Source organism: Cataglyphis hispanica, chromosome 4 (genome assembly GCF_021464435.1).
Source record: "Cataglyphis hispanica isolate Lineage 1 chromosome 4, ULB_Chis1_1.0, whole genome shotgun sequence".
NCBI lineage: Eukaryota > Metazoa > Arthropoda > Insecta > Hymenoptera > Formicidae > Cataglyphis > Cataglyphis hispanica.
Window position 1 is genome coordinate 8,051,040 of NC_065957.1, and position 18,225 is coordinate 8,069,264.

General features: G+C 32.0%; 2 protein-coding genes across 2 annotated transcripts; one reads left to right on the forward strand and one right to left on the reverse strand.

Moving 5' to 3' along the window:
* Positions 1-248: 248 nt before the first annotated feature.
* Positions 249-11,618, forward strand: LOC126848965 (uncharacterized). Its single transcript, XM_050590381.1, has 6 exons — positions 249-608; positions 6,964-8,856; positions 8,943-9,239; positions 9,758-9,988; positions 10,066-10,521; positions 10,988-11,618. The coding sequence occupies exons 1-6, from the start codon at positions 594-596 to the stop codon at positions 11,006-11,008; spliced, it is 2,913 nt and encodes a 970-aa protein (XP_050446338.1). The 5' UTR covers positions 249-593; the 3' UTR covers positions 11,009-11,618.
* Positions 11,619-13,225: 1,607 nt separating this feature from the next.
* LOC126848971 (monocarboxylate transporter 13-like) lies at positions 13,226-18,039 on the reverse strand. The gene is made up of 11 exons (XM_050590389.1): positions 17,517-18,039; positions 16,914-17,098; positions 16,481-16,751; positions 16,017-16,180; positions 15,306-15,453; positions 15,047-15,229; positions 14,823-14,921; positions 14,420-14,618; positions 13,933-14,252; positions 13,608-13,799; positions 13,226-13,437 (listed from the first exon to the last, which is right to left on the reverse strand). The coding sequence occupies exons 2-11, from the start codon at positions 16,980-16,982 to the stop codon at positions 13,286-13,288; spliced, it is 1,797 nt and encodes a 598-aa protein (XP_050446346.1). The 5' UTR covers positions 16,983-17,098; positions 17,517-18,039; the 3' UTR covers positions 13,226-13,285.
* Between the last annotated feature and the right edge of the window lie 186 nt (positions 18,040-18,225).

Here is an 18,225-nt window from a genome sequence, read left to right on the forward strand (position 1 = left end):
ACCCGACTCCAGGTAATCCTTTTTACAATATTTATTTATCAGCATGCTCAAAGGTCGGAATTTTTTCCAAACAGGTAGAAAAATTCTTCGTTTTTCCGTGGATCCAATCGTGGCCTGATAACAAAAAAGAAGAGATCGGCTAAATTGCATACGGAGGGATCCTTATTTTGGAGCGAGGGAAAGGTGCAACGGGAAGGAGAGAGAGGTGCCAGATAGGAAGGAGAGAAGCGCAAATGTATATAAGTGACTTGGACCGAAGAGGCTTCAATGGACTCTCTCTTTGACCCTGATCAAGTGCGCATCCTTCCTTCCATTTTCATTTTTTTCCCACCTTCCTTCCCACGCGTAGTCGTAGCCGCAACACAGGATCCTGCGTCCTTCCACTTGAACCTTTACCTTCTCGCGACGAGGAATAGAAGTTCGAGTTGCCGTGTCTGTCGGTCGCGCATTACGTGCTGTGACGATGCCACAAGGTTGAGAGCTAGCAAAAATTCGATTTGCTCTAGAAAAATATTCAGGACAAAAAGTGTGATTTTGGTTTCATGTGTAAACTGTGACATGTTCCTGACAGGAAGATCCTGACTGTGGGAGAAATGGTTGCTCGAAGAGTGAGTAATACTACAATAAATAATTGTTTATTACTGCCGTTGTTCTATCAGTATCATTTGAAAAAAATTTTAAATTTTTCAATATCGCATGATCGTTGAGTTGTTATTGTTGTTAGATGAAAGGGTTTCTGAGTTTATGTGCGAAGTATTTTATTTATTAATGTTGATGTAATATACGTCAACAACTAGTTGCCAAATTGTTATTAAATTATTAATTTGCTTGCATTTATTATTAGTTAACAAACATTGTATGAACGTAAAAGTTTTCTAATAGTTTGATATTTTTATTTTATATCATAAAAATATCTTGGAAATACAATTTCAGGACTATATAGTAACAGTAGAATGTTATACGACATATCACTTGTAGTATTAAATTATTTTATCGAGATAAAAAGTAGTTTTTAATTAAAAATGCAAAATTGCTGTCCTTATTAAGTTTCTAGGCCACTTTAGTGAATTTAATGACGGATTATTTTAATATGTCATAAGTCTATGCGTTATCGATAACGAGGCAAATTGTGTAAATTGCATGATTATAATATACCGAGAGTCATGGGAGCCCTGACGACATAGAAAAGACGCGCTTTCGAGTTTATTGCATATGGATGAAAAAAACGTGAACTTTCTGCATTTATATTAAACATTGTTTCATTAGCTTTAGCTCTAATATTCGCACATATATTTGATACAAATTGATTTATACTAATTAGGGATTTATAATATGGATATTGTAAAAAATTTTGTAATACGAAAAATTGTAAAATATTAAAAAATAAAAATAAAAAATGATAACCACAATTATTTTTAAAATATAAAATATTTGTTACCAAAAAGTAATAAAAACAGAGAACATTCTACGTATGTAAAAAATTAAATATATAAATTTATAAATTTTTTATATAAAATTTATTGAAAATTTAAATAATATCTTTAATACAATATATTAAAAAATAAATTTTATTTATAGTAAATAATTGATATTGATTGTCACAGGTTCTTTCTCTCTGATTCTGAAATTGATTTCTTTGGGCAAATCAATTCGATTTCATAAATCGGCGAAAATCATCTCAGAGAGTCACGTTCTTTAATTAATCAGGAGAGCGGAGTAGTATGTTAATGCATGGCCGGTGTTGTGTCTTGAGAGTCACGGCTGATTTATGCACGCCGCGAATCGTGCGCGACGGAACAACGAAGACGTATATGCCGCTTTCGAGGCGAACGATCAAGTTGTTTGGCACAGCGCCAGTCGAAGAGGGAAACTCTTTCGGACGACCTAAATCTGTCGCTTTCCGTTTGCCCGTTTCATCTAGTCTCGATTTCCAAAAACGTGTATGGAAACGCAAATATTTCGTATATTATAACTTTTTATACGTGCTACATCTATTGCATGTAATTATACAAAATTATTATTTCAAAATTAGCGGCAAATGGAAACGAAACATTATTTCTCGTCGGCTAACAATAAATCTAGAATCAGCTGTTTGTTAACAAAAATGTAGAGATGTCGATGATATTTGAGATGTACTATAAAAACTGAAAGGCTTTGTGTGAGTTAAGATGCAAATGCAAAAATAGATAATGGAATAATTATTTGTTATTTTGAAATAGTCATTACTTGGATAAAATATTAATTTAAAGGGCAGAGATTTTTATCAAACATTGAAACTGATTAATTTTTTGAAGATAATAATCTTCTTTGACGGATTTGGTGCACATACAAAGAAAAACTTCAATATTCTATTAATTATAAAACATTGTATATATTTCTAATAGCATTTGGGATCAAAATCAAAAGTATTTTTTAATACTTTTTGTTTTTATCAATTATGTTGCTGCTGTTGTAGTTGTTGTTATACGCAGATACACATTATATGTGTTTCAATTTTATTTGTAATGTATAATACTGATATACATACGAAGGAAACGAGAGAGATCGTTTAAAGAGACAGAAGGAAAAGATTTATTTTATTGATTCAATTTTAACAAAATGTCATTACTGATCTCTACAAATATATGATATCTAAGCAAATACAAAACTATTTTTATATTTTAATTATGCATAAAATCCCGGCTATTTGCTTTAATGGTATCTTATTTGCACGCAAGATTTCTTACAGTCTGTCAATATTAAGTGTCGAAATAGACGTTGCGGATATTTGCGAGAAACCTATATTATGCTGCAATATTTATTTCTAACAATATTGATTCGAATGAACATGACAAATAAGTCAGGAAAGTTAGCTAACAGAAATGTTTGCATCGACAAAATAAAGGTGAAGCTTCTTTCCGTTTATTAGAGACATTCGTTCGTTACAAATTGTCAACAATTTTTTAGTGTGTTCTTATACGTGTACCAGATTTTTGTGTCTCTTTTTTGTTCTTGTTTTCTCTCTCTTTCTCGTTATAAAGTTGTTTATATTATTTTTATGCGTGCTATTTTAAGTCTTACTGTTATATATAATCTTGTATTTTGCAAATATTTATGCAATCAAATTTTTTCGAATAAAAAAGCTTCTGTGATAAAAGAACGAGATATATTTCCAATCTATTTTGCAAACAAGACAATAATTTACTTTTTTGTTTTCCAAGTTGATAGTTTCAGTTAGTCATAATAAAATAATCAATTAGATTTTTCACGTTAATGGAATCATATGAGAGGTGAACGCAAATGTCATATATTTCCAACACTCGTCGAACTGGAGCAGAGCTCGCGATGTAAATACGATGTCTCGACGCTCTTGTAATTGTCTTGTGCGCCGTTGAAATACCGTTAAGGCTCGTCTTTTCTACAAGATCGCCGACATCTTCCGATTTTCGCTCGAGTATTCCCACGGGACGTGGCTCCGAAGAATTTAGACTCCGTCTTGAAAAGTGACAGCATAATGTCATTATCTTTCTACAGTCCTGTCGCGTCGCATATATGTAATTTTAAAATTACTTTACAAAAAAAAAAGCGGATATATACATATTTTAAAACATTTTAGTGGTATATACATTTTCTTACGTACGCATTTTTTTCATAAAAATAATTTAACTGTATTTGTAATTGCGCTGTGTTGAAGAAAGTTTGTCGCGGCCCTCGTTGAGCAGCATCGAAAGTTTCGCCTTTAAATATCGATCTCGTCGACGAACGATCTCGATTTCGCTGAGATACCTCGCTGCGATGATGACGGTTTCATTTCGGGCGACGTTATCGCAGGCAATGAGAGCGCAGCCTCATTATCGGCAGCGGTTCGTCTCGATTAACGCTGACATTCATTTTTCGACAAACGCACGTTCCGTCGCACGTGGGACACGCGCGCATGCATAGGCACGGATTACAGGTGCGCGAGAGCGCGTTACATCGTCTTCTCTCGCGTTGTAGGTCTCGACTCTCGTAATACCCACAGCCCACTTACCTACATTACTCGTCGTATGAATGTGCGGCCGCTACATCCACGACATCGGCGACGAGTTCATGAGCGCAGTGGCGTAATCAATTTTAATAATTAATCATTTTAGTAATGAATTTCTGCGGCAGCGTGTGACGCTCTTAATGAGAAAGCATGCGAATGATTGAATCTCTTCGTGATTACATCTTCACTGTTTTTTTTTTTTTGTTTTTATTAATAAACGTTTGTTGAAACCTGCAATATCCATTCAGTCTTCAATTGAACGTTATTATCTGTTGATTACGTATAACTATGACAATTATTTATATATTTATTAATAACAAAGAATTATTCTTTATCAGAGATAAATTGATGTAAAAAAAAAAAAAATCCTAAATATTTTTAATTCAAAAAGATCGCACTTAGTGCATTATACCAAGAAGCATATTATTTTGAGAGCGGATATTATGTTATTAAAATACATCATCGATTTTCAATGACTTAGTTACGCTGCTGCGAACGTGTTTGTCGTAAAAGCATCGTTCTCTCATCTCTCACCATTGTGTCGCGATCTCACAATGTTATGATCGAAATCGGTATAAAACAGCAGCCAAATGGAATCGTAAGCTTCCATCGAAACGTGAGAAAGGATCGGAGAAAGGAATCGATACATTACTTCGTATGCTCGATACGATCGTCCGTCATAAATAGTCGATCATGGAACCCGTGTGCCAAATCGATGCTCTCGTCCAGATGTTTTCTCAGCGATCGAGAAATCGGATCTATCTACTTCCTAGTAGATTTTGACCTGTTCTTCTATCCTTGATTCCATCCTTGGCTTAAGAGTGCGGAGTCACTATTATTCTCAATCCATGCTTGATTAATACCTGCCGGGTATCTGTAGCCTACTGACTTCTCTCATTAGCGTTCTTCCTAGAAAACAACTCTACGTCATTTCACTTTGCTACTAGAGTTGCACATAAAAAAACATTCATAGGAATAAATAGATTTACAGAAGATTCATGTATGTATTTAATAAAAAAAATTTAATTACCTTACATGTACATGTCAAATTTTGAAGAAAATTTTCTCTTTCTTGTACAAAATATTTCTCTTTCTCTCTCTTTTGTGAGAGAGTATGTAATAATTTTAACTTGCTTTACAATCGTCAATTCAGAAACCATTTCACTCTGAACACCTGTGAGCCGTAAATGCTACTATCTTAGACAAAAGACGTGCTCTCGTCGGAAGTAATTTGCATAATGCGCGTCCGTACACGACGGCGTAATATATTATTAGAGGCGCGTGTGTGCCTCCCTTTTTTCCGTTTCTTCACTTTCCTATGCGGCTTCCGGTTCGCGGGACGAACACGGTCATCCGCGACTACTCTCGTTCTCTCTCACAAGAAGCCCGCGACGCGCGAGCTCGTATACGTGAAAGAACTAGCACGTGGAGTTCTCGCAGTCAATTAACGTGAGAGAATCTCAGCACTATGTTAGTGGGTGCCGCGCGAATCGCGACGGATTCCCGGCCTTTCTTTGACATTTCATTCGTTTTCCTCGCGGCCTTCCACGATAAAGGTTTCCTTGTACCAGTTCTCCATTTATTGTTACTCCCAAGAAAATAAATTTCATTATTATTTTTATAGCATTTATTAATATATTTTTTATCTTATATGGAATAATTATATAATATTATTTAATTATGCTGTTATTGTATATTTTGATATGCTAATCACGAGTAATTCATTAAACTTTAAAGATTTAATTCGTAGTAATTCAGAACACAAATATTGCAGACACTATAATATTTTAAAATAAATGTATTACCACGATAGATTGAGAAATTATAATTAATTCTAAAATTGATTAAAAAAATTTATTAAGAATTATATCTAAAGTGTACATTTTGAATTATTGATGTAATCATTGGATAATGATTTTATGTACGTATAACCGAGTATGGAATTGAATTCGTGGTGCATTCTCGACCTTACATTGCATTCTAAATGTCTTATGACCTCTTGTGCCATTGGTAATGACTGGCTAGCTTAGAATCTCTTCAAGAAAACGATGATTACTGGCTTCTATGTAAGTTAAATAGGTCGAAGAGCCTCGAATGACATTACGCATGCTTTTCTCTCATTTAGAAAGGCAATTTTGAAATAAGTCAGAAATACGTCGGGCGAAATTTAATAATGTTAAGTTTAATAACGCTAAACAAGTGTGAAAACTAAAAATTACTGACATGACGAGCGCATGTGTTTGTAGCGGAAAAAAGTTTCAAACGCTTCAAACTGCCACCAATTGTACGTTGATGATTTCGTGTAACGATTTTTGTGGCGCAGCAATATGTTGTCCGTTTTTTACATAAATTACGTGCAGCAAGTGCAAAACGGGGTAATCAGCTGCATCCAGGACTAAAGAGAGGGAAACCAAGTCCAACGGGGACATTCTAAAATAACAAGGAAGAAGGCGTCTAGTTTCGCGAACGGCATACATAATTCTCGGTAGAATGATTCCCATGATGCGACCTAGTTTGTTCCACCGCACGTTTACTCCATCCGTCGTGTCATTGTTGCGGAAAGTGTACATAATAATATAATACATACAAACTTTCGTCGGTCAAATGATACCTGGAATATCGACGAGGAGAAAAGAAATTGTTAGTATGCATCTAACGATTTTAACAACCGATGATTTTGTTATTCTTATTCTTTTGCTTTTATTGTTTAAAAGTATAATTGTGTAGAGAGAGTTTCGATTTTACTGATAAATATTTTTTTCAATCACTTTAGTGCGATAATTTTTCATATCTTTTATTATTTTTAAATTTAATTATAGCAATATATATTATAGCAAATAATTTGCAGATTCTCTTTCTCTTTTTATTTTCTACACAATATTATTTTCTGCAAATAAAATTACTATTTTTAATCAATTCTTTCTGTTTTTTTCTAAAAAAATAATTTGATATTTCAGGCCTTGCCATTCTTACTGCTAGTGATCTGCGCAATCAGCGCGGCCTCTATCATCAAGAATGGCCGGGACGATCCCAACAACATTCGACGCATTCGCAGAATCAATTTGAGCGAATACCTTGTTCCACCACCACTGCCAAAGTTTCATCCACCGGGTAGAATCGCAAGATTGGTTACTCCTCAACCGACTGAGGCGTCAGGATACTTTATGCGGTTTATGAGTTGGTTCAATCCCTTCGGTTCATCGTCAAAAACTTCATTGTCACCACCACCACCACCACCACCACCACAAATCCCGCATACGGAAACTGCGTATTCTCCATCACCAAAGTTTATACCTCCTTCAGCTCCTACGGAAATCTATGGCGGTCCCTCTCCTGCGATTTATGACAGACCACCTCCTCCTTCATCCTCCCTCAACAATCATCCGGGATATCCCTCCTCGGACAAGGGCAAGAACTGCAATCCTTGCAACAAAGTTCCATGGATGCCGATACAGCACGATGAATATTCTCATTCGGGAGATGCTTCCTTTGCATTACCGCCACCACCGCCACCTTCTCAATTATCGCCATCATTAAATGGCGAATATCTGCCACCCAGAAATCGCGAGATACCTTACGATGCTCATCATGCTGCTTCGCAAGAAGTTAGAGCTCCAGATTTTTCTTTACCACCATTGCTCAGTGGACAAGACGGATCTCTTAGTCCGCTGTCAAATCCGCATCTATATCCTGGAGCAATGCCGCCGCTCTTCAAGCCGCAAAATTTTAGTTATCTTCGAGGCGTTCCAAACAGTGACTTGGACTATCTTGACACACCACCATCACCTGTTTTTAGAGATGTTATATCCACGGGAAAGAACTCTTTTTCGAGTACAGCGGAGCTCAATTTTAACGGTGAAGCACTTGTTCACCCAGATTTTTCGAATTCTGATTCAGGATTTAGGCATCAAGAATTAGGCTATACTAATTCTGACGTAAGCAATCCTGGCGTAAGCAACGGATGGTTCGAGCATTTTAATACTGAGAATTATAGTGCGCACGGTGATCTATCTCCAAGCGGAACTCAGGTGTCGCATGGTCATTCTGATCTTATACCAGACCAGCAAAGATTTGAAAATATTGCAACTCAAAGTTCACTTGATTCTATAAATCATCAAACATCGTTTGGCAATTCCGGTGTTCTAATCGATCAAAATCCTCCCAGCAGTTACGGAATTTCCAGTCTCGATCGAATACCGGACAACCTCGAGCATCAATACAATGATTTGTCCTCGAGCGCCAACGTCGTCGAAGACTCTCGCGCACCTTTGCGTGCTACAGACGGATCTTCCGGAAAGATTGAAGATTCAATACATTTTGAGGAGTCACTGTTGCTAGATTTCACGAACAAGGATGAAAGTCGAACGGACTTGTCCTCGATAGCGGATCGTCCGCTGACTTCTAACGCGTTCGCAGACTCTACCGAGACTGCCGGGAGGACTTTGACATTTGGTGATGAGATTTATGAAACACGTCACGACATTAATACAACAGAATCTCACCTTTCCAAGGATCACTTGCAAACGATCAATTTTGTAACACCCTCAGAGGAATCGAAGATCAACGACAGTGCAACACAAGACTCCAATGGAGATCTCCGTGATCACAAGACTTTTAGGGGACAAGACATTTCCTATATTCCGCCATCTGATCAGGTTGGATATTTATGGTCAAGTGTTATATCGACGACTTCAAGAAATACAGAGAGAGGAGGACTTTTGAATACTCTGAACTCTGTATTGAATTCTTACGACGATGTAGCGAAGGAAACATTGAATCAAAATTTTGGTGTTAAATCGAAAGATACGAATAAGACATCCACAGAACAAAACGAGAAGAAGAGTAAACAGGTGATATAACTAAATAGAAAAACATGTCTTTAAAAAAAATCGCGTTAATAATTACTATAATCTAATTTCTTTTTAATTAAATGTAGATACGGATCATTATTCCCTACACGTCACAATATACATCACTTCCGTTCCAGTCATCACACGAACAAAATCACGATCAAAAGGCTTTGATTTTTGCGAATGAATCCAATCACGACAAATATTTTAGCGAAGAATCAAGAAACAGAATCAAAGTAACTAGTCTTCCAAACTCTTCATATACTCGACCGACTACTTCGGCATTATTAGCAGATATTACTAGAAAATCAATCGGTACTAAAGTAAACAACTCCATAGACGTACATAAATTGCAAAAAAATATTGATAATTGGACGATACAGGTACATGTCATATTTATTTAAATAAATGTGTTTTTTTTATGAATAGATAAGATAAAATAATGGATAAAGTTTTTAATCCTGCAGTGTATAAAGCGTAATGTTGAGTCTATTAAATTAAATGTAATAAACAGAAAGATATTAGCTATAAATATTAATAAATAATATTATTGTTTTGTAACACATTAAAAATCACAATGAAAAATTGTCTTATCTGTGAAAAAATTTTTTAAGTATAAATTTTCAATGAATAATTTTAATTTTATCTTTTATATAAAATAAAAATATATTGCATAATTGTATAAAGTTTTAAATTATAAATTTTTTAAAATATTTTTTTTTGTTTTATTATGTATCTCTTAGACCCAGCATTACTACTGGCGGATTTTATTTTAAATTACAAAAATAATTTCAATGATAGATTTTTGATAAAGTCAATTATAATGTCAAAAATTATAATAATGATTTTTGTATATATACAACAAGCAGCACGATAAATGTACTTTTTATGGTTATTTTAGGAATATTCGAAGGGTACAACTGCCGCTAGTACAGTTTCGCCTAGTTCGGTCAATCCGTATCTTTTCCCTTCAAAGCAGATTCCTGATGAATACTTGACGACCACTGAATCTGTTAATCATATTAATTCTTACGATGATAACGTTAAAACTTTTACTTTGGCCGGATTTAGTTTCAATGATTTAGACTACAAAGGTTCGGCCAGCAACCATGTAGAAGGGTCGCGAATACAAGTAATTAATTAAAATTTTGTGGAAATATCAATATCAAGAAGTAATGTCTTATTTTTCTTCGATGTCTCTTGTTTAAGGTAATCAAAAATTCAAAGTCGACTGAGAATTCTATTGACACTTCCACCGCGTCCACAACGAACGACAACATATGGCAGGGCTTCTCCGTGGATATTTCTCCGGTGAACAACGAACGCGTCTATGTAGTGACGCCTCAATCTATCATAACTACTCCTAAATCGAATTCTGCTGACAAGAAGAAAGAAAAAGCGGCGAAAGCCACAGACAAAAATGCGAAGGTCTTGGAAACGGAGACGAAAAAGAAGAAGTCCAATACGTTCGAGTCAATCGAGAAAGCCTATCTAGTGCTACCTCAGGCTGTGAACAACTTGGCTGTGGCTTCTACGGGTCCAGAGAGCGTTCCCTTGTGGGGCATCATGGAGCACGAGGATTTTGCGTCACTTGACGAAAATGAACACGAGAACGAAGACAATGAATCTCCTGAAATTCCCGTGCTGTATGCTGGGCATTCAAAGGTATATACAATTATATCTCGTATATATATGTAACTTATACTTACATTCTTTATTTAAATTATTTTATTTTAACAGCTTGTTTTCATTTATTTTTTATTTTATGAGAAATTTAGTTCTTAATTTTTTTTAACTACAAACTTTTTATTATAGATATTGTTTATTATTACTTTTATTACAAAATGGAATAGCGCTTTTTAATATTTAATTATTATGTTGTTAATCTATCTTTTAAACTTTTATATTTTTATTAATTTAATATTTTGATAATAAGTATGTACGGAATAAATAATTGGTATTATATGTATAATATTGTCGTATAATTTTATTAAGAGAATATTTTAAACATTTCTTGCAATTTTTTTATTTTTTGCATCTATATTAATTGCTGAGATATTATATACATTTTTATTTTTAATTGTAATCAAAAAAACTTTTTAGATAATATTTAATTTATTTTTTTTCATAGGTATCACGTGCCAGCCGATGACGGATTAATAGTGAAAAATGCTCAAAAGGATTATTTATGCATATGCAGACAATATCGATGATATGTTTTAGTGACAGATGAGTGATTGTGAACAGTTATTTTATTATAAAATCGAGTTCTTCGATCACATATTTCGATAAACTTTTTACTTAACAATATTTAATACAAATGGACTCTTTCTCTCGCTCTCTTTTTCTACTTTGATTCTACGTATGTGCGTAAGTGATTATTGTGGCCAGTGTATCGGATAAATGTATTTTGTAATCATGTATATCTTTATGAGTTTTACTATAAGTAGTACAATAAGTCTAAAAGAAAGAAGTAAGCCTAGGAGAAACTATGACAGTGCGGAATAAATTTGCACTAAGTTGTCATTACAACTTTTGCAGAGTGGCTGAAAACTAATACTTCAAATATAGAGAAAATGTCATATGTGTAAATAAGTTATACAATAATTTTAATAATTCTTATTTTAATAATTTTTTTTTTTTTCATAAAAAAATTATGCTGTTTCTTAATACAATCGCACTTACATTACTTGGATTAATATAAAAAAATAAGGAATATATCAAAATATATTTTATATTAAATTATTGTTTTAGAAATTTTCTTTTTGATTATTTTAAAACGTATTTTTGAAGTCAAGTTTTGAAGTCAAGTCTATAAAAATATCGAGAAAAATCATCGAAATGCGCTAATACAATAATAGTGAGATATTTTGTATACATCGATCAATCAGGTCAGTATGTGTTACACGAATTGGGTTCTAAGTAAATACGCTTTCGTTTCCTGAAGTGTTTTATTCAATTCTGTAAGCTAAATCAAGATGAGTTTAAGGCCAATCTTCTCAGAAGCCATTGTGCATGTTAAACACTTTCTAATGCAAAAGATTTCTCGCAACTATACTTTGCTTAAAATAAATAATGTTCCGGCGCGATATAAAAACAATAATAAATAATGAATAATAGAAAATGGGCAATGCGAGAAGAATAAATGCTATATATATATATATATATATATATATATATATATATATATATATATATAAATATATAAAATTGATATATTTTTATTCCTACAAATTAAAAGATTATATCAGAGCAATGTATTAAATATTATTTTATATTTTTTGCAAAATGCAATATTCTTGTGATAACGTGCTATCAATATGTTAAATCATATTTACAGTATAAGTTACTTAAAACTTGCACAAACTTTCTCATTTTGATTTTAGAAAATTGCAGGTGCGGTTATTTTGAAATACAGTCGCGTTTACGGTTATTTGAATGTGTCCTTTATGCATTTGCCAATCACGTTCGATCATCACTTTCGTCGATTTCGTAAAGTTGGACTTCCGCCAAAAAGTGTCACGACTATTTGAGCATTGCTGCAACTAAATATACGTTCGTACGTGATATACATGTATGCATATCACGCAAGTCATCTTCTTCCGATTGTATGGTGAAAGGGGATTTTGCGAATTTCAGGATTATTTTTTTTTTTTATTTGTTTCAAGTAAAGAATCTTATATGAAAGGAATAATATTTGAATACTAAATATATTTGACAAAAATATTTTACATACGTTGTTTTTTTTTTCACATTACAGGAAATATATAATTTTAATGCGGGAGAGAAATCAAAGTACTTCTGCGTATTGCTTTTCTCAAGTCATCACACGTCAAGAGAAAATTAAGTGATATCGCGCGTAGATCATAACTCTTGCATGTCATGAAAAAGATGTTGCATTTACAACGAGTAAAGATTTGACGCGAGAAAAGAAGAATCTCCAACATTGTTGAACAGATCAGCTGGCTTGATGCAACATTATCTACATTTCATTGACCTTCGAACTTCCTTTTCAAATCTCTTCAGAAAGATCACACAAGACGTGAGAGTTTCCGTTGGAAAATAATGGGAAAGGTGTTCCATTGTCTATTGCTGTTGTCTGTCTTTAAAGACCCGAGTCGTCTCGAGAAGATTAGTGTTCTAATTGGATTCATTTCTATGGTAAATGATGTCGAACAAGGACACGACCTTAATTGCGATTGAGAAAATTTAATAAGTCGCTCAGGAAACGCTCGGGAAAATGTTATTAAAAATTTTTAATAAATTTTTTATAAATAATTTTTTATAAATAATTTTTAATAAATTTTTATTTGATTTACTATACCTTTTATTAATTTTTTTTTATCAAGGTCAGAATTTAGTCACAATGTAGATATGTTGAAAATGATTTATTTATATAAATAAAATTATTTTGTACATTATATGTATTTTAAGATATTTCGGTTAATTTTGACTTCCGCCGTGCAGACTTCCTCCGTACAAGTAATATCTCTATTGTCCACATAAATAACGTGATGATGGTCACAAAATTAATTAGTATAATACAAATTGTGTAGTTTCCTGTACTATCTCGTATTAAACCTATAACAAATCAATTCTTCATGTAAATCTAAAATCTATTTAAATTTCTTTCTCTTTCTCTTTTTTTTTCTCTCAGCACATAATATTTTATATAAATTATACGTGTATAAAAAATATATTATTGAGAATTAATAATGAGATAATAAGTAAATGTAATGTTATTGTAGTACCTAGTGTTGGACCAGCACACGTAAGGATCACTCCGTTGGTTAACATCTGTATTCCGGAAGCGCTGGGTAACTTATGGATGGGAACGTAGCTGGGTACCACTAAAGTCATATACACTGAGCGAATTCCTTTCGCTAATCCCAAACCCATTGCAACAATTAGTACGGAAAGGAAACTCTTTGTAAAAATTAGTGCTGTGTCAAAAATAAATAGAAATAAATTTGTCTCTGTTATGTATTGTATAATTTCTACTTTTTTACTTTTATATTACATTTTTTTTTTCCAGATCAAAATTATTGATAGTAGAAAATAATTAATATACCTTACCGGTTCTGCTAATTATCAGAAGAAACAGGCTAAGCATATACATTATCCTAGATGGCTGACGTAGCCACTCTCCCAGATACGGTGAGACGCCTCTGCCAACGAGATCGACTATCGCGATGACGCTCATGATATTGGCAATTTCTATCCTTGTCATTCCCATATCAGCGAGAATAAACGGCGTCAGCATGGAAAAGTTTATCTCGGCAAAAATCGCTATCGACATTCCCAACATAATATTTATGTAAGTTGGATCGCGTAGAAGATCAAAATCGTAAAGATTAGCTATCCGACGAAAATATCGGGAGGTGGCGGATTCATCTCTGCAATGTAATTGCTATATATTTTATTAAGTTTTTTGCCACTATATAGTTACACTTTAAAAGCATTTCACTTTAATAAGATAATGTTATGTTATTAAATATTTATATTATATTTTCATACACATATATTATAATAATAAATAGAAAATGGTTTTTTTTATACTTACTTGTCTTTATCATAATTTTCTTTGTCTGACACCTTTGTCTGACTGTTCTCTTTTTCTAATAGCGAATTCTTTTCCATAATGTTCTGATTTACACTTTTATTTACTCTATTATCGATGAAAGTCAATTTTTTCGTTACCAATATAGATTCGTCAAAAATTTTTATGCTACTACCGAGATTTATACTTTGCACACTTTTTGCTAAAATAAAAATATATACAATTTTATTAAAATACTAAACATATTTTCATTATATTGTGGATAATCACAATGTTTTGTGTATCATGCTTAATTGTATTCTACACGTTAAATTTTTATGATATTTAGTTACAGTTCTGAATTTTTTATTTCACTATTTCTTATGTTTCCAAAAGACCACAAACTTTTAATCATGGATATATTTACCTGAGTTAAATGAATATTTTGAACATTTACGGCTATCATCTAAATTTGTCATTGACGCTCCTTTAATTATTGACTTCTCCGTGTCATTTGCATTATACACTAAAATAAATATGATATATTAATATTTCTTTTTTATTTAATGTTTTGTACAATTTTTAAATTAATAATTAATTATTAAATTCAAATTATATAATTATATGTACACTAAATTCCAGGTTACATACTTGTTTTATCTATAGAAACCTGTGTAGATAAAGGGATATCAAACCCGTAAATGCTTCCAACTTCGACATCGTGATCAATACTTGATATAGTCGTTTTCCTTTTCCTCTGAGAGCTGTCCAACGTCAGTCTCGAAGAATATATATTAGTTTCATCTTCTTTAGCTTCATTATGGGTCGATATATCTGTAAATAATCACGCAATTATTATACATTATAAGAAACAATTTCTTAAGTATATTTTTAATTAGCAATTGAATACCTTCTTCATTATTGCTTAAAATTTTAGAATTTTCAGGAATTGTCTCTAAGCAGATGGGTATTCTTTTCATGTGCCATTTAACTGGTTCTAGCAGCAATGCGCCTATCATCGAATGAAGACTGTAAGCGCCAAGTATCAAGACGGTTTCCTGTTTAATATTATATTTTTTAAATTGCATATATTTTCAATACGCCTTTTATAATAAATGTTGCTTATAATAAATCGTTTTTACAATTATTTGTCAATAATTATAATTTGTATACTTGGATAAATCGCGATTAAAAATTAGAGAGGAAGAAAGAAATAGATTTCACTAATTACATAGTTTATTAAATATTAAATTATAGAATGACACATACGAATTTATTTGTGCGTACAATATTGCGGTCACTTTAACATTAACTACAGCTGATGTAAGGAAGATATAAACAGACGTCCACGCTGACCCACATAGATAAGCAATTACTATTATATTTTACGATCGGCATAGTCCAACGAAAGTGGGGATAAAACAAAAAATCTTAAGCGAACGTAAATACACAACATCTCTTTCTCCTCAATAGAGTTGACTTGTCAATTACGATTGTCAGTTTCGATTCTCTTTTACATTTGGCATAATAATCTTACACATCAAGGAAATATAAAGAAAGAATATTTTTCCTTTGAATATGTTATTGAATTTTTTTCAGTAAGACATAATTTATAAAATACCTGTACACCGTAGAATGCAAGTAAGAAGGATGCTACTTGAGGCATAAGAATTGGGCCTAGTCCGGTGATAGTTACTGCCAAGGCCATAGCTCGATTTCGTCTTGTAGTGAAATAAGTATTAATTGCCAGAGAAAATCCAGACATTGACATACCCAAACCAATAGCTATTAAAAAAAATATATAAATAAAATCAAGATAATTTATTTTAAACATATATACATACGTATCTATACAAAAATCTTGAAAAATTTGATGTTTGCTTTAAATCTAAAAGTCATTTTAATGATTGTTTATGTCTAAATTGTTTGCAACATAATATAAAGATAAGTTTTTAAATAATTATTAGAAGCGATTATTATAATATTTAAACTTAATATTTGTTTTATATATATATATTTAATATGTATACACATATAAAAGACATTATTATAACAATGTGCTTGTCGAAAAATTCTTTTACTTACATGTTAACATTCCGTAACAAATAAGAAAGAAAGTAAAGGTATTGGCGAATGCTGTCAACATTACCCCTACTGTGTACATTACACTTCCAGCTATCGCTACTTTCTGGTATCCAAAGGTTTTCAAAAGGGCCCCATTAATCATTCCGAACATCATACCAAATGCCAAATTTACATTGATTATAATTGAGATATCTGTCGCATTCATATTAAGCTTGGCGAAATAATCTTTGTATATCAATCCGAATATTTGGATAATCGGTATAGTCGATATCTATGAAGAGTTTTTATTCAACTTAATCTTTGTTTCGACTTTAAAAGAAAAGCAATTTAAGCTTGTTGACAAACATTATACTTTTTATCGTATTATTATTTTTGTCACATCTCTATTATATTTTTGTCGTGTTACAAAATGTGCATGGTGTTGGTAACTTACGCCATTTAATGCACCGGCAAGAACAATAATCCATCCCCATCCTCCATCCGGTGGCACTTTTGTAGACATTTTACAAATTAATGTAAAATTAAATTATACACCGGAATAAAGTTTTGTAGAAATTTTTAAAATAACTCAAATTACTTATCCAAAGAGTATTATGGGAAGAGACTGTGCAGAGAACACTAAAAATTTGCTTTATTAAATGAATGTTATCTAATATTTTTAATATTTAGTATACATTTATGTCATTAGTTATTACATATATAGTTTAATATATATTTTTGTTATTAGTTATTATATATATAGTAATTTTTTCATTTAACAAGTATTATTATTGCTTACAATTACTTGCAATACATTTAATTAAATAATACATTTGCATCATTTGTTGTAATAAATTAATTATTTTATATCGATTTTTAAAATAAACATGACTTGCGATTTTGTAATCTTAGTTGCGTCAAACGATTTTATCTGCATTGATCGTAATCATTATTTGACGCTCATGTATGAATGTGTGTCATCCGAAGGTGACGTAAACGTCAGAATTAATCTTATTTTACTTACAACAAACAAATAAACTTTTTACTAATTACTTACTAATATTATACAATATTTTATTTCCACTGAAAGAGTTTATAGTCTCAAATATCTAATATATACAATTTCAATATTTATAACACAAAGAAATTTGGGCAGTAACAAAATGTTATACAATTTAATAATAAGCAATTGCGTTAAGATCTAGTATTTTTCTTCTTCTATGAATTGGCGCACATATTTAATTGGTTTAACACTGACTAACGCAAAAAAAAGCACGAAAAACTAAAGATTACAATATATGTTTTCCGATCACAGTATTGCGTCTTTCGTTATGATAGAAGCTACACTGATGTTGACGCACATTTTCGCAACAGATAAAAAAACATCCAAGCTTAAGGTAATCTAATCTGATCGCCATCTATGAGTATTTAATAAATTATCAGAGATACAATAAGAAATCTTTCATCAGATGAACCTGTCAAAATATCAATGTCACACATATATAGACATAACATACATGTGTAGGATCTAATATTACATATACATATGTATAGTTACAAATAAGATATGTGATTTATTGGAAAAATGCAATTTACGGAAACATATAATATATATTTATATTTATTATTCATATTAATTGATTACTTTATGAATTAGTAATTGCAAATTATTATAGCGAAACTTTTACAAGCAATTAACAAAATATTTTGTTAGCATAAAATAAAACGATTTTATTATTATACGTTTTTTTATTATTGTGTACAAT

Bases quoted from the DNA above. Each gene is read 5' to 3' on its own strand.
- LOC126848965 (XM_050590381.1), top strand. The intron at 9,989-10,065 runs GTAATTAATTAA...CTCTTGTTTAAG, and splicing joins TAGAAGGGTCGCGAATACAA to GTAATCAAAAATTCAAAGTC. The intron at 10,522-10,987 runs GTATATACAATT...TTTTTTTCATAG, and splicing joins TGTATGCTGGGCATTCAAAG to GTATCACGTGCCAGCCGATG.
- LOC126848971 (XM_050590389.1), bottom strand. From the start codon at position 16,982: ATGTCTACAAAAGTGCCACCGGATGGAGGATGGGGATGGATTATTGTT. The intron at 15,454-16,016 runs GTATTTTATAAA...AATATTAAACAG, and splicing joins TTGCATTCTACGGTGTACAG to GAAACCGTCTTGATACTTGG. The intron at 13,800-13,932 runs GTAAGGTATATT...TTTTTGACACAG, and splicing joins TCTGATAATTAGCAGAACCG to CACTAATTTTTACAAAGAGT.